The 27,539-nt window shown below is 57.7% G+C and overlaps 1 protein-coding gene across 3 annotated transcripts; it reads right to left on the reverse strand.

The window, feature by feature from the left end:
* Positions 1-1,509: 1,509 nt before the first annotated feature.
* On the reverse strand, positions 1,510-24,201 carry LOC133352873 (nucleolar protein 4-like). 3 transcript variants are annotated; one of them, XM_061568855.1, is made up of 8 exons: positions 23,994-24,201; positions 15,200-15,368; positions 8,810-9,126; positions 7,973-8,176; positions 5,624-5,815; positions 4,094-4,210; positions 2,520-2,772; positions 1,510-1,806 (listed from the first exon to the last, which is right to left on the reverse strand). In XM_061568855.1, exons 2-8 carry the CDS (start codon positions 15,291-15,293, stop codon positions 1,532-1,534), a joined length of 1,452 nt encoding a protein of 483 aa, XP_061424839.1. In that variant the 5' UTR covers positions 15,294-15,368; positions 23,994-24,201; the 3' UTR covers positions 1,510-1,531. The 3 variants fall into 3 exon arrangements, with proteins under 3 accessions (XP_061424839.1, XP_061424837.1, XP_061424838.1); XM_061568853.1 differs by having other exon boundaries at positions 5,579-5,815; XM_061568854.1 differs by lacking the exon at positions 23,994-24,201 and adding an exon at positions 19,907-20,045 and having other exon boundaries at positions 5,579-5,815.
* Between the last annotated feature and the right edge of the window lie 3,338 nt (positions 24,202-27,539).

The raw sequence follows: 27,539 nt of genomic DNA on the forward strand, positions 1-27,539 counted from the left end.
TCGACTCAGCCCCAAGTGAGTACCTGGTGCGATGTGTAAACATCGCCACTAGGGAGACAAAGGCTGTCGGGCGTGGTGCTGGCCACCCACCTCCTCGTGTGCCATGCCGGCCTTTATAGGTGCAACAACACTTGCCCCTACAGTCTGTTCAGGCTTTACGGGGGATCTTTGTCTTTTCATGAGAGGCTCATGAAGGATGCTACTGGGCAGTCGGAGGCAACCGCCTTCGAACAACCGCGGAGGGGACGGAGAGCGACACCCACAGAAATGAGCGAAGCAACCAGGCCGCTGCAACACAGCAAGTTGGCACAGTAGGGAGCACAGGTAAGTGCGTCTGCCAGTCAAGTGGGTTAACCCGTAACACCTGGTTCTGTCCCGTGACTTAATGCCAGCGAGCCTTCGATACAGTCACGTGCCCTAAAAGTTCACCGAGCCTGGCACAAGCACCGCGGTGATATTACAGCCGCTTGGTGATTGGCGGTTGTTGTATATATGTATGTGCGTGTTTGTGTGCACGTCCGTGGGCATGCATGCGCGCACGTGCGCACGCGTGCGCACTTGGGATCTGCGTGCGCGCTTAGGATCTGCGTGCTCATGAGTGGCGAAGTCAGGGCTTAATATCAGCTGGGTCTGTCCGGGTCGGTGACCTAAGAGAATACTTCCGTGCCCAGAAAACCACATCCATCAGTCTTCATTCCTCTCGCTATGGCTGTGACTGACAGACACGTGCCTAATCCAGTCTACCAGCGACACGGAAAATGTTCGACGAGAAATTAAGCCTCGGGCGTCAATGCCGAGCGTGTGGACGTGGGCGGTGCAGCGGCAACCAGGGAGGGCTCACGGGCTGGAAGAGACCCAAGCCGTCGGCTCCGAAGAGAAGGGGTAGGGGGCGTGGGAATTTGGACAGGGGTGAGGGCACCCCCTCCCTTCCCCCCCTCCCTTCCCCCCCTTCCCTCCCTTCCCCCCCTCCCCCATTTAATCCCTGCACCAGTTTGCCATGCCAACCAACCCTCTAACACCACTGGTGCCCCTAGGGATCTAACGATGCCACCTGTCCTGGATTTCCCAGGATCCTCCTCTTTTTTTTCTGACAGAAGCCGTCCTGGGCGAGTCTTCAAGTCCCAGTCGCGGTTTTTTTTGTCGTCGGTTTGCGCCAAATAACACGCCGCTCAAGACGACGCATTTAGCGCGCAGTTCTCCCGTCTCTCGGTACTGTGAGATATTCTTCGTGCCGCGACCAGTCGCGGTTTCCTTTTTATTTCGTTGTGCACCTGAACAGGCGGCAACACTCCCCCCCCCTCCCCGAGACGTTTTGGCGCCCGAAGGGCAAAGGTCAAAGGTGCCATGTCCGCTCGCCGCCACCGCAAGCTCCAACCACCAGCCGCCGCACGATCGTGTCGCCTCCAGAAGTTGGGCCCACGCAGCCGGCCGGTGCCCGCCGCCCCCACGGGAGGGGCGGCCACCCTGCCCCCCCCCCCGCCCGGTTGCCCCTCCCGCCCACCCCCACCCTCGGCGGCGATTCCCTCCACTCTCAGTTCTGCTGGAGGATGAGGTTCTCGAGTTCGTCGGCCGATCGCAGGAGGAAGGCGGCCGACTCGCGGTACCCGGCGATGAGCTGCCTCACGGCCGACACCTCCACGGGGCTCAGCTGCTGCTGCTGCTGCTGCAGGGAGCCCGAGGTGGGGCACCCCACCGAGCCGGGGGTCAGCGGCGGGTGGGGACCCTTGGCCCCACCGGCGGCGGAGCCCCCCTCCGGGACCCCGGCGTCTCCGTTCACCGGCCTCTTCACGCTCAGGTCGGTGGGGCCTGTGGGTGGCAGCAGGGGTGCGGGCAAACCTGTAGCGTGGCCTTGCTTTTAAGTGTTGGAGGGGTGGGTCGGCGGTCGGGGGGGGCATACAAAAACTTAGGGGGGCCACGAAACATTCACTTTTAAACTATATTCTTAGGTTTTTTTCGGTAAAGTCACGTAGGTAAAAAAATTAAATTAATAAAAATAAAATAATATATGAATCCTTGCAGTCACGAAAGCTTCAATTCCACTTTTAAACTCGAAATAAATGGCAAATGTATAGACAGTGGGGGGTAGGGTGGGTGGGGGGGGCCCGGGTGGGAGGGGGGGGCCCTCACCATTGGGGATGTGTGGGGGTGCACGGGGACCCTCACCATTGGGGATGTGTGGGGGTGCACGGGGACCCTCACCGTTGGGGATGTGTGGGGGTGGGGGGGGCCTCTCACCGTTGGGGATGTGTGGGGGTGCACGGGGACCCTCACCATTGGGGATGTGTGGGGGTGGGGGGACCCTCATCATTGGGGATGTGTGGGGGTGCACGGGGACTCTCACCGTTGGGGATGTGTGGGGGTGCACGGGGACTCTCACCGTTGGGGATGTGTGGGGGTGCACGGGGACTCTCACCGTTGGGGATGTGTGGGGGTGCACGGGGACCCTCACCATTGGGGATGTGTGGGGGTGGGGGGACCCTCACCATTGGGGATGTGTGGGGGTGCACGGGGACTCTCACCGTTGGGGATGCTTGGGGGCGGCAGGGCGGACACGTGTGGGGGTGGGAGCCCCGCGTAGGCGTGGCGGCCGTAGCGCGCCGCCCCGTTCACCAGGCCGCTTGGGTCCGGGAGGAACGTGGCCGGGGATGGGGACGGGGCGGCCGGGAACGGCGGGTGGCCCCCTCCTCCGCCCCCGACGCCCCCCGCCACCGCCGCGTGCAGAACGTCCAGCGGTTGCAAGGCATGCTGGGAGTGCATGTCCGCCGCCTCGTCCTGAGGGAGAGGAGGGCGGCTTCCGTTAGCTTCTGTGCCGCTCCGCGTCGCCACTCTATTTTGGTGTTTTGCTGTCGTAATTTTAAACCACGAATTTACGCCGGTCGCTCCTTTGGCATCAACAAGGTATCCTTTCGGGTTTCGACCTGCTGGGTCTCATCAGCAGAGTCGGGGCTTGTTAAACGAATTCGGCTGGCTGGATTTGTTTCGCAGAGCGGCGCTAGCACCTTTCGTTGTTGTTGGAGAACGCTCCACGGAAGCGAACGTCACAGAGCTACCTCTGAGAGATCCCTTCGCGTGACCTACCTCTGGACCACATGTGCGTGTGTTGAACTTATTTCGCACCGTACGTAGCCAACCGTGCTCATGCAGCACCACACAGACTCACCACGTGATGGTCAAAACGGATATTTTCATTCTCGGAGTTGAAATTTAGCCGAATTAAGTGCGGAACCAAAGTGAACGCGCTTGTCATTTGTGGCCAGGATGCTGTTTTTTTCCCCTAATATTACCATTGCTGAGCACAGGCCCGAAGACCCAACATGCTGAGCAGGCAGGCAAACATAACTGCACTTTTGAAAGGGTAAATCGTTTATATGGAGTGCTATTCCCAAACAAACATCCGGTAATTAATCCAGCAGCATTATTTTAACAACCTGGCTGATGAGACCCGGAAGGTCGCAACTGGTCCAGAGTTTGCTTGCATAAAACAGAACACTGCTTGGGTAATACTGGTCTAAAAAGACAATTTGGACATGAAACTTATTGTGAATTTGAATCCATCTGAATACACAACCAGCGAGGCTTTACCACAGTGGATTAGTGCTGTACCTTTTACTGGCACTGGCCTCTCAAGTTATCAACCGCAAGCCTTGTTCTTTACAGTTTAACACGTGGGAGGCTTTCGCGACCAATGTTATTCATAATCAACGTTTTTGGGTTAGATCGCGTTATTTATAAATGTGTCGTAACCCTCCACCACCCGGCACGGCCAATCAGCAAAAAAAAGTGTCACGTTGAAAAAAGACAAATAGTTCACTGCTTTAGCCCACCGGTCTGTTGAAGCGTGAAACCACAACATTTACAATTTTTTTGTTCTCTACGTTGTAATCGTTACGCAGAGACACAGATCAGCATCCCGCTAAGCACGGAGAGCGCCGGGCCAACGCTGCTCCAACGGTTGAACGTTTGGCCCCGCGTTGCACGATTCTGCTTCTTCGTCCTTGTCCGTTAATTTTTTTTACCTGGAGCTTGGGAAAACGACGTCACCGATGAGAACGAGGAGGACGAGGAGGATGAGAACGAGGAGCGGCGCCCGTACCTGCAGCTGGCTCTCGATGCGCATCCGCTTGGCCGCGTTGCGGCTCTCGCTCTCGCACGCCGCCGCCAGGATCGTCTCGGCGAGCGCCGACGTGAGGTGGGCCGGCGGCGGGCGGGACTGCAGGTGCCGGCAAAAATCACGGGGTCATCACGACGCTCACACGTGCACCCCTGTACCCCCCTCGCCACCCCTCACTGACTGAGCGGGTGGGGCGGCTGCCCTGGACACCTCTCCCAAGGCCGCGTGGGGTGGAGTGCGGGGGCTTCGCATCGATGGGTAGCTACAAAATAGTTTCGAAATGAAGCGAGTAGTGGCAGCTGGTGTCTCGCTAAGTTTTTGGTGAGGGAAGTTTTTTCTGTGTGGGCGGGGCGGGGGGGGGGGCGGGGGGGCGGCGTGGAAGGGGGGAGGGGTGCGAGGTGTGTGCTGCTGCGGCGGCGAGATGTTATCTCCCTCGCCGGGTATGCAGGAGGTCACGGGTTAGAACCCGCACCCTGAGGATGCCCGTTGCATGTTTGGAATTTTCGTGTTTTCTGTCCCCGTGGTGGCCTCGTGCGTCGTTTTACGAGTTCCTCAGGGTTTTTCCCTCCGCATTAAAAAAAACTAGCGTTCATATTATTTGGCAGCTGTTATAAATTCCCACGTGCGATGATGATCCTATGTGTGTGTGTTGAACTTCTTTCGCACCGTGCGTAGCCAACCGTGCTAATCGGAGGTGAGGGGGAAGGAATGATATAAGCCACTTCGATGAGCCAGGGTGCCAGGTGGCCAGGTCGCCTCTGAAAAAGAGCTTATAGCTCAGTGGGCTTTACCTGGCAAACAAAATAGTTTAGTGTGCACGTGATGAATGTGTGTGTGTGGGGGGAGTGGTAATGTAGCGGTTAGCGCGTTTCGCTACAAACCTGGCGATCCGGGTTCGATTCTTACTCACGGCCAGCACCAGTGACAATTATCTGAACTGGTCCAGGGCCTCCCCTAGATCGACTCGGCCTCAAATGAGTGCCTGGTGCAATGTGTAAATATCACCACTAGGGAGACAAAGGCGGTGGGGCGTGGTGTTGGCCACCCACACCCTCATGTGCCGTGCCGGCCTTCATAGGTGCTCGCTAACAGCACTTGCCCCAGCAGTCTGTCGAGGCTGCGCGAGGGATCTTTGTCTTTGTGCTGACAGTGTAAATGCGTGCGGTGCGCGTGCTGGCGATGTGCGTGCGATCGTGCTCTCTAACCGTAGGTGCACGCGCGCCGACCGAGTGCAACACGACCAGCGCGCGTCAACGGGCTCGCTCACGGCACCTGCCCCAAAAGCCCGTCGAGGCTACGCACCGGGGATCTTCGTCGTCTTCGGATACGCGCGCCGGCCGGCGGGCTCCGCCGCGGGTGTCTCTCGGGCCGCGTCTCGGAATGTTTAGGGGCGCGGGGGTTGGTGGGCCAGGTGAGGGGTGGGTGGTGGGGGGGGGGGGTGGGTGTTCGGACGCGCACGGCACTCACGGTGGCTGCGCACTTGCGGCGCGTGCCCTCCTCGGCCGCCCCCACCTGCTCGGAGCCGTGCTTGCGCGTGCGCCGGCAGGACTTGAGGTAGGTGCGTATGCGCTTGCGGGCTCGCTCCTGGAACTCGGGGAACTGGCGGTGGCACGACTCGATGATGGCCTGCACCTTCTCCTTGGGCTGCTTCGAGATGGGCACCATCCGGTCCAGGTTCTCGTCCACGAATAGCCGCACGAACATCTGCGCGGCAGCGGCAGCGGCGTCAGCGTCACCGTCACCGTCAGCGTGACCGTCAGCGTCGCCGTCAGCGTCGCCGTCAGCGTCGCCGTCAGCGTCGCCGTCAGCGTCGCCGTCAGCGTCGCCGTCAGCGTCGCCGTCAGCGTCGCCGTCAGCGTCGCCGTCAGCGTCGCCGTCAGCGTCGCCGTCACCGTCAGCGTCACCGTCGTCCCAAGGGCCTCTCCCAAAAAACTAAATAAATCTTCAAGTGGCAGTGAGATCGTCGCATTACCGTCGAACTGGTCAATTTAATCTTGATTTGAAGCTTTCGTGGCTGCAGGAATCCATGCTCTTTGGTTCTTTCGGTAAAGTCACGTGGGTATAAAATAAAATAGATCACGACGTTTTGGGTGCAATACAAAGGTCCGTCATCAGGTGGGAAAGCATCATGCTGATGACGGACGCTTGTGTTGCGCCCGAAACGTCGTGATTCATTTTATTTTATACCTACGTGACTTTACCGAAAGAACCAAAGAGTATGGTCAATTTAAATTGTCAGAAATGCAATGAGGCCCAAATCAAGCGCGAACCTTTTACTTGTTGTGACCGGGGCTAAGACGAACCCGGGATCTTAATGGTGTCAACTTGGAGCTCTGACCTCTGAGCCACGCGATGACCTTCGACCGTGAGAGAAACTCAAAAGGTTTGGAACAACTGGGCCCGACTCTCCTCGAGGACAACGTGCCAATTGCTACATTACAGATATTGCAACGCAACTCCAAGGCAGTGACTTCTACGCTCTGTGCTGAGATTTATATCAATACCAGTAAAGGAAATAATTTAACTTGTTAAGCAAAAGGGGCTTTTTTATGGACAAGATTGATAGACTCACTCTTGTCTTTCTCTCATCTCACTCCACTCCCCTCCACGCACTCTCCTGCCTCTCCTCTCTCATCTCATTCTACTCCCCTCCACGCACTCTCCTGCCTCTCCTCTCCCATCTCACTCTACTCCCCTCCACGCACTCTCCTACCTCTCCCCTCTCATCTCACTCTACTCCCCTTTACGCACTCTCCTACCTCTCCCTATCTCACTCCATTCCCCTCCACACACTCTCCTACCTCTCCCTCCCATCTCACTCCACTCCCCTCCACTCACTCTACTACCTCTCCCCTGTCATCTCACTCCCCTCCACGCACTCTCCTGCCTCTCCCCTCTCATCTCACTCCACTCCCCTCCACGCACTCTCCTACCTCTCCTCTCTCTCTCCTCCACGCACTCTCTCTGCTCCAGCAGCTGAGGCTTTTTGTGCAAACACTCAGTCACACGCCACACCGAGGGTGACGGAGTTATGCGTCCACACGGTAGCGGAATTGTCCCCTCTCCGCAGCGAGTGAGAGAACGAGAGAACCGAGACGCCCAGGAGCGTGAGCGCGACGCGAGTCGACGGGAACTCGCGACCTGCATTTCATTTCGTGCCGGATCTGTCTGCGTGGGCAACCACGGGGAAACCGTTTCCACGCCGTGGTTCAAGATCACCTCGAGCAGCCCGTGGCTGCATCATCTCTGGGCTGTCAAGGGTGGACAAGGACGTCTGTTTGAGTGATGGTCAGTGTGAGGGTCAATCCGAGGGTCAGTGTTCAAGCCCATCCAAGGGCCAGTCCAAGGGTAAAGTTTGAAGGTCTGAAGGTCAGTGTGAGGGTCAGTCTGGGGGTCAGTCTGGGGGTCAGTCTGAGGTCATTTTGGAGGTTAGTCTGGGGTCAGTCTGGGGGTCAGTCTGAGGGTCAGTCTGGGGGTCAGTCTGGGGGTCAGTCTGGGGGTCGGTGTGAGGGTCAGTCTGGGGGTCAGTCTGAGGGTCAGTCTGGGGGTCAGTCTAAGAGTCAGTCTTGGGGTCGGTCTGGGGGTCAGTCTGGGGGTCGGTGTGAGGGTCAGTGGGGGTCAGTCTGGGGGTCAGTGTGAGGGTCAGTCTGGGGGTCAGTCTGGGGGTCAGTCTTGAGAGTCAGAGGGTTAGTCCCGAGGGTCAATGTGAGGATCCAGCATCTGTGTGAAGATGAGTGTGGCGGTCTGTCGGTCAATCTGAGGGTCAGTCTGTGGGTCAGTTTGAGGGTCGGTTGCACATGGCGGGGGGCAGGGGTGGGGGGGGAGTGAACTGTGCGGCAAAGCCAGCGCGGCCGTGCTTACGTTGAAGGCCTTGAGCCTCTCCTGGTCGACGCCGTCGCTCTCCGCCAGCCTCTCCCCGTCGTCGCCGTCGTCGTGATCGTCCTCGTCATCGTCGGCCCGGCCCCCCACAAAGGAACCTTCGCGAACGCCACCACCGCCACCGCCGCCGCCGCCACCGGGTCCCGGGGGGCCGCTCGGTCGCACGCAGCCCCGAGCTCCTCCAAGCTGCCGCGTCGGAGAGGAGAGACAAGCCGAGCGAGGAAAGATCCCCCGTGTAGCCTCTAACAGGCTGTCGGGGCAAGTGCTGTTCGCGATCAGCACCCGTGAAGGTCGGCACTGCGGCACCACGCCCGGCCGCCTTTGTCTCCCCGAGTGGTGATGTTTGACACACCGCACCAAGTATTCATTTAGGCTGAGTCGACCTAGGGGAGGCTCCGAACCGGTTCAGATAATCGGGTTCGTAGCGCGGCGTGCTGACTGTTGCACGACCACTCCAACGGCACACACACACACGCACATAAGGATCAAAGATAAAGAAAAAGATCCCCCGTATAGCCTGAACAGACTGTTTGGGCAAGTGCTGTTAACAAGCACCTATGAAGGCCGGCACGGCACACGAGGGGGTGGGTGGCCAGCACCACGCCCGGCCGCCTTGGTCTCCCCAGTGGTGATGTTGCCACACCTCACCGGGTACTAATTTGAGGCTGAGTCGACCTAGGGGAGGCCCAGGACTGGTTCAGATCATCGTCACCGGTGTTGGTCGCCGGGTTCGTAGCGCAGCATAGCGCTAACCGCTACACCGCCGCTCCCACATACACATTCGCTCGCACACACACGGCGCACGGCAGAAGCACGCACCTCCCGTGGCGCCGCGCGGGAAAACTTGAACCGGCCGCGTGGGGCCTCGTCGTCGTCGTCCTCCTCCTCCTCCTCGGGGGGGGGGGGCCCGTGCCCCGTGAGCCCCGGGCCCCGACCCGGACCCCGACCTCCGCTCGGGGCCGCGGCGACCCCGCGCTGCACGTGCGGCGCCGACGCCGTGAAGGCCGGCGCGGGGCTCCCGTAGCCGTTGGTGGCCCCGGGGCCGCGACCTCCGGCCCCCGGCGCGACCCCTCCCTCCGCGGGGTCAGAGGTCAGGGTGGAAGACTCGCTGTCGCTAAACCTCTCGCCTGGTGACGCTGCGAGCAGACAGCGCGGCGGCCCGTAGTCATCATCTCCCCGTGTTGGGTAAAACGCGTACAATTTTGTGGGATGTAAATTGTTGGTAAGTTGTCCTGGGGAGAGAAAACTCACTCTGCCCAGCCATATGAATGTGGAATTTCCGCCCGTGACTTGGGGCTTGGGGCTGTGGGCTCTGAACTTGAGATTAAGTGCTACCCCATTTGTCCAATGCTCATCCGAGTAGAAAGAAAATCCCACCAATACTGTATGCATGTTAATACAACACTCACCAACCCACTAATTTACTAATTATTCTACTCACTCAATTATCCACCATCTCGCCCATCCACCCATCCACTCACCCACTCACTCACTTGCTCACCCACTCGCTCAACCACCACGCTGCAGGTCACAATGATTCTCTTTCTGATTATTCCTGCGCACCGCTCCACTTTGGAAAGTTCCCTCCCATCATCGCCTCTCCCCCCCCCCCCCCCACAAGCCCCCACAATAATAACCTCGCTCGATTTTAAAAGTGCCCTTTGCTTGCCGCTTGACAAGTTGGGCCTCTGGGCTTGTGGTCTGTGGTTTTATATGGAACTCAATTAAGGCTGGAGTGGGTGCCACGTGACTTAGGAGTCAAAATCATCTCTGGGTTTCTCTGGATGAGATTTCCCAGAGTCCGGTGATCGCAGGTAGACTAAGTGACATCGTTGTCCACTCAGGCGCTATTATTTTAAGGCGTTTTGAAAAGTGCGCAAAGAAGCGTGGAGAAACGCACGCTCGGAATTGATCGAGAGACGCAAAGACGGACACGTGGGATGAGAGGACGTACACCGGGCTAACGTCGAAATTGAAATTCTGACGAAAGGTCAGCGAGGCCTAGGGCAGGACGCGTCATGGCCAGAAGGGACGACCGCCAAGGGTTGAAAATAATGACGGAGCCGAGGGATGGAATGCGTCCGAGAGGACGTCCACCGAAGAGAGATGAGAGCGATGAAGTCGGCTCATGCCGGGTGGATGATTAGCTTGTAGATCAAAGGATCACGATATAGGTGCTAGGTGGATGAGCCGACCACCACGCGTGCAATGGGTGCCACAGGCCTGCTGTGCACCTACATCGTCAGCTGAGGACAGAGCAGAAAAATCAGTTGTACTGTACTCCGCATCAACATCTATGCCCCCCTTCCTCGCACTAAGCAGTGTAGTGTGGTGAAATATCACCCACTATCCGCGCAGCGTAGGGGGGGGGGGAGATACTCATGCAGCAGTGGATTGACCATAGCTGCTGCTGATGATGATGATGCTGCTGCTGATGATGATGATGCTGATGGTGAATGAATGCAAATTGGACGCAGCTGCGTGTGTGCACTTGGGACGAGAGCCACAGCTGGAGGGGCTGTTGTTCGGCCGCTCGGCCGGGTGACTCGGGGTTAAGGGGTTGGAGGGGAGATAGCGTGCAGTGCCGCGTGGATGATAAAGGCCACTCCGAGCCCTCCAAGACACATTTTCTGGTCGCTTGTTTGCCCAGGAAAAGGCCTCTCTCTCTCTCTCTCCGAGTCTCGGGCCAACTTTCCATTAGGAGGGCCCTGCCAAGTTCGTCACAGGAGGGGGCGATGTCGCCTCCGTGCGTGATCACAATTTGAGTGATGTGCGCGTGATCACAATTTGAGTGATGTGGGTGTGTAAGTCGTCATCACTGGGCTGTTTGGCGAATACCAGTTACATTGTGTTATATTTGTTATTTTTAGCTACGGGAGGAAACTCAAACAGGACAGGGAGAGAAACGTACAAATTACAAACACAGAAAGGTGCACGAGTTGGGAATCGAACCCAGGACCCTTGCTGTAAGGGGAGCGGAGTGAGACGAGAGGTAGGAAAGTGTGTGGAGGGGCGGGTTGAGTGAGATGAGAGGGGTAGAGGTAGGAGAGTGTGTGGAGGGGTGGGTGGAGTGAGATGAGAGGGGTAGAGGTAGGAGAGTGTGTGGAGGGGTGGGTGGAGTGAGATGAGAGGTAGGAGAGTGTGTGGAGGGGAGTAGAGTGAGATGAGAGGGGAGAGGTAGGAGAGTGTGTGGAGGGGTGGGTGGAGTGAGATGAGAGGGGTAGAGGTGGGAGAGTGTGTGCAGGGGCGAGTGGAGTGAGATGAGAGGTAGGAGAGTGTGTGGAGGGGCCAGTAGAGTGAGATGAGAGGAGTAGAGGTAGGAGAGTGCATGGAGAGGCGGGTGGAGTGAGATGAGAGGGGAGAGGTAGGAGAGTGCGTGGAGAGGCCAGTGGAGTGAGATGAGAGGGGTAGAGGTAGGAGAGTGCGTGGAGAGGCGGGTTGAGTGAGATGAGAGGGGAGAGGTAGGAGAGTGCGTGGAGAGGCCAGTGGAGTGAGATGAGAGGGGTAGAGGTAGGAGAGTGTGTGGAGGGGTGAGTGGAGTGAGGCCCCAAGTCGCCCACCGTTCTCCCCCTTCGCTCCCTATTGTTTATTTGGCAAATGAGCGATAAATCGGCGCAGCCATCAGCGAACGCATCTGCTTACCGCGTGATTTACGCGGTGCGCCCCCATCGGACGGACAGGCAACGCACGAGTGTATCTTTCTGGGGAGCGGTGGTGGAGCGGTTAGCGCTACGCTGCGCAACGAACCCGGCGTCTCGTGTTCCCGATGCCCGCTCACGGCCGCCAACACCGGTGGCGATGATCTAAAACCGCTCTTGCGCCTCGCCTAGGTCGACTCTGCCTCAAATGAGTACCTTGATGCGGTGGGTAAAAACATCGCCACTGGGGAGACAAAGGCGGCCGGGCGTGGTGCTGGCCACCCACCTCCTCGTGCGCCGTGCCGGTCTTCGTAGGTGCTCGCTAACAGCACTTGCCCCGACAGTCTGTTAAGGCTACACGGGGGATCTTTGTCTTGTCCGTCTGTGTGTCTGCCGCGCAACCGAAAGCCGAGCCCGAACCGAGAGGCTTCGAGACGCCGTCGCCACCACCGTCAAGAAGAATCTCGATCTGAAATCCGTGGTGCAGTCACACCACCCCCCCCTCATCCCGGCGCTGCTGCAAGATCGTGGGCAAAAAAAAAAATGCATCCCGGCACACCACATCCAGTATAGCTACGGGAACCGTGGGCTACTAAGGCACGTGCCACCTACTCTCGTCTAGCGGCGGCGACGACCACGAAAATATGCGGTGGGCCATGAAGTCCGGCACGCCGGGGATGTTGGGTAGGGGAATGTCGTGCCGTGTGGGGGGGGGGGGTCGCAGGCGGCTGGGCGATGGGGTTTGGTGGAGGGGGGGGGGAGACCCCCATCGCCACACATCGCCCTTGAGCCTGAGCTCATCTGCCAGCCAGGGCACATCCTCCCCTCGCGCGCACGCGTGTGTGTGTGCGTGTGAGCGTGTGTGTGTGTGCGTGTGAGCGTGTGTGTGTGTGCGTGTGAGCGTGTGTGTGTGTGCGTGTGAGCGTGTGTGAGCGTGTGTGTGCGTGTGTGTGAGCGTGTGTGTGCGTGTGTGTGAGCGTGTGTATGTGTGTGTGTGAGCGTGTGTGTGTGTGCGTGTGTGTGAGCGTGTGTGTGTATGTGCGTGTGTGTGCGTGTGAGTGTGTGTGCGTGTGAGCGTGTGTGTGTGTGCGTGTGTGTGTGCGTGTGAGCAAATGCCTCCTCCTATTCCTCCTCCTTACCCACTCGTGCGCCCTGCCCTCTCATCCGCCTGCACCCCCCCGTCCCCCCACCCCTGTTCTACCCCCCCACCCCTACCACCCCCCTCCCCACCACCATCGCGGCGGACACTGAGTCATAGCGGAGGAGACGGAGCTGCACTTTGACAATGCAGCTCATTCCGCAAGAGAGAGGGAGGGGGGAGGAGGCCACGGAGAGGAGTCGGGGAGGACGAGGGGGGAGTGGGAGGGAGGGGGGTGGGAGGTTGGGAGGGAGGGGGGAGTGGGAGGGAGGGGGGAGTGGGAGGGAGGGGGGTGGGAGGTTGGGAGGGAGGGGGGAGTGGGGGGGAGGGGGGAGTGGGAAGGAGGGTGGGAGGGAGGGGGGGTGGGAGAGGGGGGGTGGGAGGGAGGGGTGGGTGGGTGGGAGGCAGGGGGGAATGGGAGGGAGTGGGAGGGAGGGGGCTGGGAGGGGGCTGGGAGGGTGGGGGAGTGGGAGGGAGGGTGGGAAGGAGGTTGGGAGGGAGGGGGGTGGGAGGAGGAGTGGGTTGGAGGAGGAGTAGGAGGGAGGGAGGGGGTAGGGAGGGGGAAAGGAGGGTGGGAGGGAGGGTGGGAGAGCGGGAGAGTGGGACGAAGGGGAGTGGGAGGGAGGGGAGTGGGAGGGAGGGGGTGGGAGGGAGGGAGGGGGAGGCACGTAATCTCCGCTCCTGGGCTTAGTGGCAACAATCGGCTTCCGTGGGAGGGTGCAGAGGGATATTGTGAGAGGGGTCCAGGGGATACTGTGACAGGGGACACAGTATCCCTCCCTAACCGTGTCGCCTGCTCCCCCTCGCAATTTCACAGTATCCCCTCTCAACCGTGGGGGAGCCGGCGCAGGGGATAATGTCAGTGTGTGACACAGACGTTCACAAAGGCACGCCACAGTTCTGGCAGGCTGTAGGGCGGTAAGTGATGTTGGGGAGCGCACGCAAGATGTGTCACGCAGTCGCGCACAATCTCACAAGCAAACAGTCAAAGGCACACTCATAGAAAGGCAAAGATCCCCCGCATAGACTGTAGGGACAAGTGCTGTTATGTCAACCGCCTATGAAGACCGGCACGGCACACGAAGGGGCTGGTGTGGCCAACACCACGCCCGGCCGCCTCTCTCCCCCCCCCCCCCAGTGCTGATGTTTTAGACGACGTACCTGGTACTCATTTGAGGCTGAGTCGACCTAAGGGAGGCCCAAGGCAAGTTTTGATAATTGTCGCTGGTGTTGGTCGCGAGCGGGAATCAAACTCGCGGATTCGTAGCGCAGCGTGCTAACCGCTACGCTTCCCACACAAAGACAATTTTCAGGCACACACAGCCAAACACATTCACCCAGACACAGCACCTTTGAAGGCCAACACGTGCACTAAAACATACGAAACACCGAGAGAGAGAGACACACATGTGTACGCACACGGCGACACATTCAAGCAAACGAATTCAGACACGTACACACGCACACATCCACACACTCACATAGACACATGCACATATTCACGTAGACAAAAAGTCACACAAAAATTCCGTTTGCCACGATGTAGCGGAGACGTGGCCACGTCAAGTGTCGAAGGCTCGCTGGCAGGACACAAGTCACAGGACAGACCCAGGTGCCATAGCTTGACTGACGAAGATGACTGACAGTTTGCACCCCACTGTGCCAACTTGCTGATGTTTAGCCGTTGTTGTGAGCATCGCTCCTCTGCCCTCCGTTGTTGCTGGAGGGCGACTGACTCCAACTGCCCAGGGGCGTCCTTCACGAGCCTCCTCAACAGACGCCGATCTTGACACCAATGGTGCCAGTCATTAGCAAGTACAGTCAACTTCTGTACAACATCAGTCAGTTGATCTTTAGCCCTGCCGCCCGCATTTAGACCGCTCTTTCCAGCCAAACAGAAGCTGCTCGGGCACGCGGTGGCTGGGCATGCGGGCTACATGACCCACCCAACGCAGCCTCGCCTGCCGGAGTAGTTTACCGCAGGAACTGGGTCCAGATCTTTCAAGTATCTGTGAGCTCCTCGCACTGTCCAGTCTGGTTAATCCCAGGATGGATCGTCGGAAGGCCAGCCTTTATATTTCAAACCAACACAGATGATCCTTTAGCGGACACCACGCGTTGCAAGCACAGAGAACGACGGGCATAACTGTGGCCGAGAAGACCCGCAGCTTCATACGGAGCATTAGGGCCGGGTAGCTTCCACACAGCATTACGCAGCTGATAAAAAATAAAATGCCACTCAGCTGATCCGGGGGCGAGACCTCCGCTGCCATTCACACACGAAGACATTCAACAAGGACACATTCACACATCAACACACGCGCGCGCACACACACACACATCAGGTGGGTGCGTGCAATCGTCCACCATAAAATTACCGAGGGCAGCGTGGGCGAGCGTGCGATGGGGGGTGGGGGGTAAAGGTGGACTCACCTTGACCGTGCGAAAAGGCCATGCCATTGTCCTCCCCGGAGCTGGGCTCGGAGGAGGTGAGGTGGCCGGGCGATGCCGTGCCAGGGTCGCTCATCTCAGGGCCCCGTCCTCGTCCTCCGTCTTCCTGCTGCCACTGCCACCGCCGCCGCTCACTGCTGAAGCAGCATCGCTGTGGCCGACGAGACGGGCGCAGGGTCAAGAGGAGCGACCGCCGGTCCCGCATCACTCCCCTCGCCTCCCTCTAGTCACTCCCCTCATCTCGCTCTCACACCACTCCCGTGGATACAGCAGTGCAGAACTGGACTCTAATCCGATTATTATTTGAGCTATAGATTTCTCTACCGATTTCGGTTCGATTACTCGACCGCAATCGGATAACACGAAAATAATTGGTGGGGGGCGGGGGAGGGGAAGTCTCACCTCTGTTCCCACGTGTGCCGCTGGACGGGAGGTGATCGGGCGGGGCTTTGTGGGTGATGTCACGCTGGGCGTGTCTTGTAGGGGGGTTTCCAGCCTTCGAGAGGCCGGATTGGGGCGGGGCGGGGGATGACGCCATTTTTCAAGGTGCCCGAGTAATCGACCGTCGATCAAAAAAAATCGATTACGATCCCCTATAGATTACTCGACAATCGATTAATTGTCCATAGATCTGCAGCAGCGTCTCTCGTCAACAGTTTAGTTCAGTTCATATATTAGGTATAGCTCTGTGAGCCATTCGGCTCTTGAATCGGGTGCAACCGCAACAAACAAAAACATGAATAAGAAACATCTTAAAATGACTAAACGCAACAGAAAAATCCAGGAAAAAACAGCAAAGTCTTCCAGAAAAAGCACCGTATTTCAACGCTGTGTGCAAAAATCCCAGTGGGATGCAAGTCAAACAATAACAACCAAAAGACAATTTAGATTAACAGGCTAACTCTGTACTGTAACAAACAAATATGGCTAAACCAAAACGTTTTCGAAATCACCAAAATAAAGCTATAAAAACAATGTAACAGTGATCATAGGAACTGTGATTCAAATTTAACAATAAACGATAATACATAACATGTACGACCAAACTTTTCAGCCATAGCTGGCAGCATGCGTCACTCCATAACAGCAGGAGTATCAAAAATTTTCAATGCACCTTTAAAGATCAGCACACTATAATCAAAACTCAAGATCATATTTTGCAGCGCCCATCCGAAGCGATAGATTTGATTTCAGGCCACTGAAATAGAGTGGCACTAAATTATTGTTGAATTGGCAGGGACCCTCCTGAAAACGAGTCTTGAGACTCGATGAGGATCTCCAGGGCGAAGAGGCGTAATAATATGAAAATACACCCCACTCACTCGCGCACAAAAATCCCGCGTATAGCCTTCAACTAATTTTTGGGGCAAGTGCTGTTAACGACAGCATGCGAGCGGGTGGATGGGTGTCCAACACCACGCCCGGCCGCCTTTGTCTCCCCCAGTTTATTACACACCGCACCAAAATATTAATTTGAGGCTGAGTCGACCTAGGGGGGTGGGGGGGCGGCACAGGACCGGTTCATATAATCGTCACCGATGTTGATGGTGGCCGTGAGCGGGAATCGAACTCGGGTCGAGGGCGGTGATTTTGTAGTGCAGTGCGCCACCAAAGACAAAGGTCCCCCGTGTAGCCTCAACAGACTTTCGGGGCAAGTGCTGTTAGTGAGCAGCACCTATGAAGGTCGGCACTGTGGCACACGAGGGGTGGGTGGCCAGCACCACGCCCGGCCGCCTTTGTCTCCCCAGTGGCGATGTTAACACACCGCACCAGGTACTCATTTGAGGCTGAGTCGACCTAGTAGAGGCCCAAGTTACCCGGTTCAGATAATCGTCACCGGTGCTGGTGGCCGTGAGCGGGAATCGAACCCGGGCCGCCGGGTTCGAAGCGCAGCTCAATGCTAACCGCTGCACCACTGCTCGCACTCACACAGACTCGTGCCGACCCCTCTCGGGCAGTGATACTCAACATCGTGTTGGCTACTTGCTACCCCCCCCCCACCTCTTGTTGAATTTTGTTGCAACCGAGTAACCCCCTTGCCTGACCACCCCCGCCCCGCCCCCCCCCCCCAACGTGGTTCTGAGAAATGTGTACGAATTAATGCACGTCAATGTTTTTAACCAAGAGTCCAACTTGTGAGGGTGTACACTAACTCGCTATTCACTGCGAGCGAATAAAAACGAAATCGACGGACGCTCTGCCGTTAGTTCCCGCTCGCCGGCTACCCTTGGAAACCCGGCATTGCTTACGCGATCGATGACTTTATCAAGGTCTTTGATATCGCTCCAGGTCACCATGTTGATGAAATGGTTAGCGTACTTATTTTAGATTGGCATATTCGCACGTGATCATTCACCAATGGCTCTCATACATGGCACAAATGTTCACACATTCATGAAGCCACCTCACGTACCCCAGGGGGGCTCCACGTGCCCCCCGGTTGAGAATCCACTGCTCTCGGTGCTTCACGAGAAGGCTTGAATAGGTGTGTGTGTGTGTGATCGGGCAGGCGCACAGGTGTGTGCGTGTGTGCCTTCACAGGTGAATTGTGGGGAGTGGTGGCGCAGAGATTAGCGCACTGCGCTACTCACCCGGCGTCGAGCCGAGTTCGATTCCCGCTCGTGACCAACACCGGTGACGATTGTCTGAACCGGTCCTGGGCTTTCCCCTGGGACGACTCGGCCTGAATTGAGTACCTGGTGCGGAGCGGAGCGGTGGCCACCGACCCCCTCGCGTGCCGTGCCACGGGGCCTTCATAGGTGCTCGCCAACAGCACTTGCCCCAACAGTCTGTTAGGGCTATACGGGGGATATTTGTCTTTTTTATTGGTATACAAGTATGTATGTATATGTGCAGGTGTGTTGATATACAGGTGTGCAAGTGAATGGATATGTGCGTGTGCCAGTTTGCAGGTGTGTTGATGTTTAGGTGTTCAGGTGTGCATGTGTGTTCCATGTCCTAGATATGAGTGCTGCGTCGGTGTGTGGGTGAGTAGATAAGAAAGAATGCAGGTACACGTGCAGGTGTGAGTCGATGTGTAGGTGTGAGTAATTGTAAGGGATTTGAATGAGCCAGGGGCTCGATAAGGTATTGAGGTGTGAATAGGTAAGATACTAACACTCTCTACCCGGTACCTGTGAAAAAATTAGCTTTATAGCTCAAGGCATACCTCCAGTATAAATACATTGATCCTGAACTCGCCTGGCTCACCGCCTTCCCTGGCACTAACATCTGTACACACACACCCTGTATCACCCACACACAGCAAAAACGCAGTCACGCTCAATTACTTATTATACACACACACACAAGACAAAAAAATCCCCCATATAGCCGACTCAGGCTGCTGGGGCAAGTCGGGTTAGCGAGAAACATACATATTCTTAGGTTTTTTCGGTAAAGTCACGTAGGTAAAAAATTAAAATTAATAAAAGTAAAATAAAAATAAAATAACTTGATACTGCAAATCAGGCTGTGACGGTCACACCTGATGACGGAGACTTGTGTTGCCTCCGAAACGTCGTGATTTTTATTTTATTTTTATTTTACTTTTATGAATTTAAATTTTTTTACCTACGTGACTTTACCGAAAAAAACCTAAGAATATGAATCCTTGCAGTCACGAAAACTTCAAATCTGGAGAAACCTACACATGCCCAACGCGTCACACCAGGCTGCCTTTGTCTCCCCAATACTGACGTTGCACGCCGCGCCAGAGAGGAGGCCAGGACTTGTTCAGACAGCGATCTCCGCTTAGCACGGTTGGCTACGTACGGTGCGCGAGAAGTTCAACGTGCGCACGTACATCACCGTTATTGGCCGTGAGCGGGAATCGAACTCGGGTTCGCCCGCCGTGACCGCTACCGGTCCCCGCACGCGCTTACACACAACGACAGATATCCCCACACGACCTTCAATTCCAGTGTTCTACATTGCAAGTCTCGCGGGCCACTGCGGCCCCTGGTGGCCTTTAGTGCGGCACCTGACGTGCGGCCCCCGACACAATACACAGCACGTGACAACACCGCCCCAACATCATCATCATCATCGTGCCGCTGTCAACCACCCCCCCCCCCCCCGCCAGTGGTTTCAAGTGTGTGGCAGCCCTCACTCACTGATGAAGAATATGGCTTTAAGGAGAGCGTTGGGGGCAAAGTGCCTTTCGCGAGCACCTATTTGCACGCACACCCTAACCCACTTAAACACGCACACCTTACCGATAGACACGCGTAACATCGCATAACACCCCCACCCACACCTCTCATTCCCATCCCTTTCTCGTCCTCCTCGCACAGTTGAGCTAACCAACAAGCCACATGCCCTGTCGAAGCCAAGATGCACGCGGTCGCACATTCGACCACGCGCGGCCTCTGACCTACCCGATCGCCCCCAGATCTCGGAAGCTGCGGCGATTTGGGAGGTGGGGGGGGGGGTGAGCTTCGATAGTTGCTTGGACGGATGGGTGGGTGGGTGACCCGTTCACACAAAAAAGTCAGGCTGTCATAGCGTCCCGTGGGGCCACGTGAAAGTGGCAGCAAAATCCACACGGCTCGAACTCCACCGCTGGAGCTTCTATTCTCAATCAGCAAAATGTTGCGAGCGGTGAGTTGACGTATGGTCCATGCAATCTCGCACACATCTCGCTGGCACACTGTGTGTGCAGACTGTTGGGGCAAGTGCTGTACTCACTTTGAGACTGAATCGACGGTAGGTGTGATGTTAATCGCCGCTGATGGTAGTTCGATTTCCTAGCCGTGGTCTGAAATCGAACTCGTGCAGCTGAGTTCGTAGCTTGGAGCCACTGTTCCACCACCACCGCTCCCCAAACGTGACACGCACGCACATACACGCAAACTGTATCACTCAGTCAAAGACAAATACAAAGATCCCCCGTATAGCCTTAACAGACTGTAGGGACAAGTGCTGTTATAGGGAGCACCTATGAAGGCTCGCACGGCACACAGCGGGTGGGTGACCAACAACACGCCCGGTCGCCTTTGTCTCCCCAGTGGCGATGTTTACACATCGCACCAGGTACTCATTTGAGGCTGAGTCGACCTAGGGGAGGCCCAGGTACCGGTTCAGATAATCGTCACTGGTGTTGGCCGTGAGCGGGAATCGAACCCGGGTCGCCGGGCTCATAGCGCAGCGTAGCGCTAACCGCTCCCCACAACTCACAAACTCTGGACACACACGCGCATGCACTCACACGCATGCACTCACACGCACGGCAACAGCACACCGCTCTCATGCACAGTCTCTCTCTCACACACACACACGCGCGCTCTCTCATACTCACATCCCCCCAAACACGTGGCTTTGTGGTGTGGCCAGCACCACGCCCAGTTCCTCCCAAGTGCGGGCCGCTGTTGACACACCGCACCGGGTACGAACACATTTTTTTTTAGGGGCTTAAGGCAGGGCAAGGGTTCCGGTTAAGTTATCAGTAGCCACCGATGTTAGCTCTGACTGGGATTCCAACTCAGGTTTGCTGAGGTCGTAGTGCAGTGCGCTACCGGCTCCCTGAAACACCAGACGCGCGCGTGCGAGTACACACACACACAAGACAAATGTCACCCGTATAGGCTTAACGAGACTGCTGGGGCAAGAGCCGCTAAGCACCAGGCACTTATTTGAGGTTGAGTCGACCCAGGGCGGAGGGCCAGGACCGGTTCAAATATCCACCACTGTTGTTGATGGCGAGCGGGAATCAAACTCGGGTCACTGTGTCTCTCGTAGCGCAGCAACGCGACCCGCTGCGCTACCGCTCCCCGCACGCAAAGGACACACACACAGGTGCCAACACCCTCCACATCCGTGACCATCCACGTAACCACAATCGTGGCAGGCCGCCTCCGTGGCCATGGCCTGCAACTCGGATGCGAACTCACTCCACCCAAGTGTGAGCTCTGCCTGGTGTCTCAGCACTCGGAGGAGATCGACAGAGAAGGACAAGGAGCAAGGGGGGGCCGCGGGGAGAAGGGGGAGCAGGAGAGAGCAGGGGAGAGCAGGGGCAAGCCGAATGCAAAGCAGGGAGTACAATGGAGAGGATGGGGAACAATGGAGAGCATGGGGAACAATGGAGAGCAGAGAGAATGGAGAGCAGGGAGAACAATGGAGAGCAGGGAGAACAATGGAGAGCAGGGAGAACAATGGAGAGCAGGGAGAAAAATGGAGAGCAGGGAGAACAATGGAGAGCATGGAGAACACTGGAGAGGATGGAGAACAATGGAGAGGATGGAGAACAATAAGGAGCAGGGGGAACAATAGGGAGCAGGGAGTACAATGGAAAGCATGGGGAAACAATAGGGAGCAGGGGGAACAATAGGGAGCAGGGAGTACAATGGAGATCAGAGTGAACAATGGAGGTGCCCCTGATAACAATGGAGAGCAGGAAGAACAATTGAGAGCAGGGAGAACAATGGAGAACAATGGAGAGCAGGAGGACAAAGGGGAGCAGGAGAATACGGGGGGTGCAAGGAGATTCGGGGGCAGCAGAGGGGGCTGAAGCATGAGGTGGGGGGAGGGGGAGCAGGCAGGTTCCCTCCGCTGCCCGAATCGTTCCTCCTCCTCCCCATTCGCCTCGCACTCAACAACAACAACAGCGGCAGCGGCGGCGGGCGGGGCGAGCACATGCGCGCGTGTGCACGTGGTGGAGTGTGTGCGTGTGCGGTGCGTGAACGTGTCAGTGTGTGTGTGTGTGTGGAGGGGAACGGTGGTGTAGGGGGTTAGCGCGCGCTGCTGCGCTACGAACCTGGCGACCCGAGTTCGATTCCCGCTCACGGCAACCAACACCAGTGTGACGATGATCTGAACCAGTCCTGGGTCTCCCCTAGGTCGACTCGGCCTCAAATGAGTATCTGGCACACGGTGTGTAAACATCGCCACTGGGGAGACAAATGCGGCCGGGCGTGGTGTTGGCACGCTCACCCCCTCGTGTGCCGTGCCGGCCTTCATAGGTGCTCGCTAACAGCACTTGCCCCAACAGTCTGTTAAGGCTACACGGGGGATCTTTGTCTTTGTGTATACGCGTGTATACGCGTGTGTACGTGTTTGTGTGTACACACGAGTTTTACTCTGTACGCGTATGTGCGCACGTGTATGTGTGTTGATATGCGCACACGTGTGTGGGTGTACGTGTGTGCGGGTACACGTGTGTTACTGTATTACACACTGCGGTGAGAGGGAGGTGTAGGAGGGACATGGAGTAGGGGAGGGGAGGGGTGGGACGGCGGTTGTGGGGGGGGGACGTGGGTGGGTGGGAAGAGGCACGGAGGCACGGGGAGGGAGGGAGGAGGTGGCGGACAGAGGCGCAGGGGAGAGACACTGAGACACGGGGCTAGGGGCCGGCTGGTCCCTCACGCGGGAGACACACGAGGAGGGAGCGGACCTCGCGAGACGCAAGAGACAAATGGAGCGGACACGATCGTGGGCAGACACCGGAGGGGCAGGCAGACACGGCGACACGAAAAGGGTGGCCAACGAGAGACGCTGAAGGATTTGGCCAGACCCCCCCCAACACCCTCCCCCCCCATCCCCATCTCTCCCTCCCGTCCCTCTCCTCCCCCGGGCGCCCATCACCGCGGCAGCATGGGGAGGGGGGGGGCCGCAGCGAGGATGGTGGGGTGGGGTTAGGGGTGTGGGGATGAAGGGTGCGGGTAAGCGTAGGGGCGGGGGAGTGATCGGGGCTTGGGGAAAGGGGTGAGGGCGCAAGGCCTCTCCTCTGCACCAGGATTCGCGCTTAGCCGTGCCCCAGTCCGTGCCTCCCTCTGTCTCACCCATGTCTTAACGTGTCTCACTCCTGTCTCCGTCTCTCTCACTGTCTCACCCATGTCTCTCCATGTCTCCGTCTCTCCCCATGTCTCCCCATGTCTCTCCCACTGTCTCACCCATGTCTCACCCATGTCTCACCCATGTCTCCCCATGTCTCCGTCTCTCCCCATGTCTCCCCATGTCTCTCCCACTGTCTCACCCATGTCTCACCCATGTCTCCCCATGTCTCCGTCTCTCCCCATGTCTCCCCATGTCTCTCCCACTGTCTCACTCATGTCTCACCCATGTCTCATCCCGTCCACGTCTCTCCCACTGTCTCTTTTTTTTTTACGATCAGTGGAAACAAGAAGATGCTCGGTGTAGTCGGCACTTTGCTTCGTTCATCATTTCGTAATTTTTTTTGCGGGTCTCTTTCCCTGTCTCACCCATGTCTCCCACTCTCTCCCTCCTGTCCGTTGTCCGCGTCGCTCTCCCCTTGTCTCACCCCCCCCCCCCCACCGTCTTTCTGTCTCTCTGTCTCGCCCTGCTCGTGTTTCACCCCCACCACCACCCACCCCCGTGTTCCCGTCTCGCTGTGTGTCCCCTCCTGTCTCGCCGCTGTCTGTCTCCCCCTGCCCCTCGTCGCCAGAAACCACGCACGTCTAAAGTCCGCGGTGCTCTGGGCTCCTCGGCCACTGCCCCTCTCCTATCTCTCTCTCTGCGTGTCCTCCCTCCCATCATCGCGTCTCGTGTCCTCATCTCGCTGGCCATCGTCACAGTCGTCGGCAACATCATCAGCAGCAGCAGCAACATCATCGCTCTGGTGCCCTCGTCTCGCTCACACAGCAACAGCATCAATCATCATCAGCAGCAACATCATCAGCAGCAGCAACATCATCAGCAGCAGCAACATCAGCAGCAGTAACATTATCATTCGCATGGCCCTCGTGGCCCCGTCTCGCCACTCCGCGCCCCCCTGGAGAGAGAGAGAGAGAGGCGGAGGGGGGGGATCACGCACACGTACCACCACCTCCTCCTCCTCCTGCTGCTGCTGCTTCTCCTCCCGCGGCTACTCGGGGCTTCATCTGGAGCCACGGGCGGCGCGAGAAGGCGACGCTGTGGAGCTTCTAGGAGCGAGGCGGCGGCGGCGGTGGCGGCAGCGAGGAGACGTTGAGAGGTAGAGAGAGAGGAGGAGGTCGTGGAGGAGGAGTAGGAGGAGCGCTGAGCGGAGCTCGGAGGAGCGCAGAGCGGAGCCTCTGACGTCAGCGCGCGGGGACTTCCGACTCCCTCCGAGGGAGCGAGCGGGGGCCCCGTGCCACCCTGCACGGGAGGGAGGGAGGGAGAGACGGGGGCGGCGGGCGGGGTGTCGGCGGCGATACGCGGGGACAGGGAGACGTGTGGGGAGAGGGAGAGATACAGAGAGGGGGGTGGGGGGGTGTACGCGGAGAGAGAAAGAGAGCGGTACATGGGGAGGGAGAGAGAGAGAGAGTGGGAGGGAGAGAGATACACAAGGATGGGGAGACATGGGGAGAGAGAGAGCTAACGAGGGGTACACGCGGGAGAGAGAGAGGGGGGCATGAGGGATACACGGGGATGGTGAGACAGAGAGAGAGTAAGGAAGAGATACAGAGAGAGGGGGGTAACATGAGAGAGAGAGTGGGAGGGAGGGAGGGAGAAATACACGAGGATGGGGAGACGTCGAGGGCGAGACAGAGAGAGGGGTGCACGGGAAAAGATGAGAGAGATGCATGGGGATGAGCAGACATGCGGAGAGGCAGAGATGGGGATAGTCGTATAGAGATGGGGGGGGGAGAGAGATACGTGTGATGGGGGCACAGGAGATGTGCAGAGAGGTACACGGGAAAGGGAGGGACGGAGAGGGAGAGAGATGCATGGGAATGGGAATACATAGAGAGATGCAGAGATACAGAGAGAGATACAGAGAGAGGGAGAGATACAGACAGAGAGGGAGGCAGACCGAGATGGGTACAACAAGAAGAAGAATAAGAAGAGAGATACACGGGGAGAGAGAGGGGGACAGGTACAGCGAGGGGGTACATATGGAGGGAGAGAGCTCCACGGGGAGAGAGAGAGTGGAATATATGGGGAGAGTAAACGAGAGAGAGGGAGCGAGAGGGTTAGAAGGGTGCGCAGGGGGGAGGGAGAGGGAGAAACACACGGAAGGGCAATACTGGGATGACCATGGGGAGAGAGAAACACACAAGCACATACGGCACACAGAGACACACACAGAGAAACATACCTTGTATAGTTCGATATACAGAGATGCAACACATAGATTCCCACATACACTGAGATTAACATGCAGATATGTATATGCAATAGATACCGGTTCACGTACACACTACTGATTACACATCGAGGCACACGTATTCTGAAACAAAGCTACGTTCGTATTTGCACATGTGTAGACTGGACGTACACAAACGTGCATACCCACATAGAGACAAAGACGAAGATCCCCCGTGTAGCCTTTAACAACCTGTTCGGGGCAAGTGCTGTTAGCGAGCGTCTCTGAAGGCCGGCATGGCACACGTGGTGTCGCAGTGGTTAGTAGCGCACCGCGCTACGAACTCGGCGACCAAAGTTGGACAGGAATGATGACAATACGAACAACCTGTCGCAGTGTCAAATACATCGGTACGGGGAAGACAAAGGCGTTCGTGCGTGGGGTTGCCCGAACCAACTCGTGTGCCGTGGTTCTCACATGGGTACAGACGCGCACAAAGGCAAAGGCCACTCGTGTAGCCTTAACAGACTGCTGGGGCAAGTGCTGTTAGCGAGCGCCTATGAAGGCCGGCAGGGCACAGGAAGGGGTGGGTGGCCAGCACCACGCCCGGCCGCCTTTGTCTCCCGAGTGCCGATGTTTACACACACTGCTGCAGCAGCTACTCATTTAAGGCTGAATCGACCCAGGGCGGGCCCAGAACGGGTTCAAATATTCGCTGTCACGGCCATCGCGTCGTGAGCGGGAATCGAACTCGGAACGGGCTTCTCGCTCCGCGGCGCAGTGCGCTAACCGCTGCGCCACCGCTCCTGAACACACTCGTTGCTTTAGCGCAGACACGCACCGCCGTGGGCAATGGAGAATGCCCACGTGACCCGACACGAACCCAACCTCGTCAGCTCTCGGAAGCTAAGCGGGGTTTGATCCTGGATAGCGCGTGGATGGGCAAACACCCAAGCGCAGCAGCAGTCGGAGCCGGCGGGCGGAGCGGGCGTTGTGCACAGTTCTGCACTCTGCGCGCCCTTCACCCAGCAGCGCTGACCAGCGCGGTGAAGTATGGTCAAAATACCCACCACGCCCTGCACCCCCCCCGCCCCCCCCACGGCACGGCGTGGGGAGGCCCGACTCATCCAGCAGCGGATTGGCACACGGGACTCTACAAAATATCCACAGGTACTCACAAATACCGACCCCCCCTCGCGCCCCCTCCACCCTGCCCCCCACCGCCCATGTGAAGTGGACACCCAGGTAGGCGCAGACACCCACCCCGCACCCCCCCCCCAGCCACCAGGGGGGGGAGGTGAGGGAGGTCATCCAACCAGGGGGTCAGCTATCTAGGGGTTCACTCAACCGAGTGGTTCGGTGTCTATGAAAACCAAAGGGGTCATCTAGACGGTCATGCGGTCACACAAGGGGTCAGCGGGTCACGGGGTCATCCAACCGAAGCTAAGGGGGGTGGGGGTGGAGCTTGAAGGACATCTAGCGGCGGAGAGAGAGGCGGGGAGGGGACACCAGGTGCCAAGGGGGTGGGTTTACGAGCACTGAAGGTCACCGTGTGTAGGGGTCGGTAGGTCACTGAGTGTGGGAGGGTGGGGGCACCAGGTGTAGGTGTAGCCGGGGGTGTCTGGTCGCCAGCTGTAGTGTGGGAGGAATGGGATCGCCGGCTGCAAGGAGGGAGAACTGTGGCAAGATGTAAGGTCGTCAGGTGTAAGCCAATGAGTGCGGGATCACGAGTACATACGCGTCCTCTGCACGCTGCTCGAGAAATCCCTGGAAGACGCCGCGATGAGGGAGTCGCGAAATCTCGAGGAATCGTGAGAGAGCTCAATACTGGAGCCTCGCTGCCTTGGGCTGTGTGTGTGAGACCCTGGCTCTGTGTGTGTGTGAGACACGGGCTGTGTCTGTGTGTGTGTGAGACACGGGCTGCGTGTGTGTAAGACTCGGGCTGTGTGTGTGTGAGACACGGGCTGTGTGTGTGTGTGAGACTCAGGCTGTGTGTGTGTGAGACACGGGCTATGTGTGTGTGTGTGAGACCTGGGCTGTGTGTGTGTGTGAGACACGGGCTGTGTGTGTGAGACACGGGCTGTGTGCGTGTGAGACACGGATTGTGTGTGTGTGAGACACGGGCTGTGTATGTGTGTGTGAGACTTGGGCTGTGTGCGTGTGAGACTCGGGCTGTGTGTGTGAGAGGCACGGGCTGTGTATGTGTGTGTGAGACTCGGGCTGTGTGTGTGTGAGACCCGGGCTGTGTGTGTGTGAGACCCGGGCTGTGTGTGTGTGTGACTCGGGCTGTATGTGTGTGTGTGAAACACGGGCTGTGTG

Source organism: Lethenteron reissneri, chromosome 42 (genome assembly GCF_015708825.2).
Source record: "Lethenteron reissneri isolate LAM-NWPU_2019-01 chromosome 42, ASM1570882v1, whole genome shotgun sequence".
Lineage (NCBI taxonomy): Eukaryota > Metazoa > Chordata > Hyperoartia > Petromyzontiformes > Petromyzontidae > Lethenteron > Lethenteron reissneri.

What these genes read in the sequence shown, in the direction of transcription:
- LOC133352873 (XM_061568853.1), bottom strand. Translation starts at nt 15,293, where the DNA reads ATGAGCGACCCTGGCACGGCATCGCCCGGCCACCTCACCTCCTCCGAG. An exon ending in GGCCTTTTCGCACGGTCAAG is followed by an intron (nt 9,127 to 15,199) that starts GTGAGTCCACCT and finishes GTCTGCTCGCAG; the next exon opens with CGTCACCAGGCGAGAGGTTT. An exon ending in AGAGGCTCAAGGCCTTCAAC is followed by an intron (nt 5,816 to 7,972) that starts GTAAGCACGGCC and finishes GCTGCCGCGCAG; the next exon opens with ATGTTCGTGCGGCTATTCGT.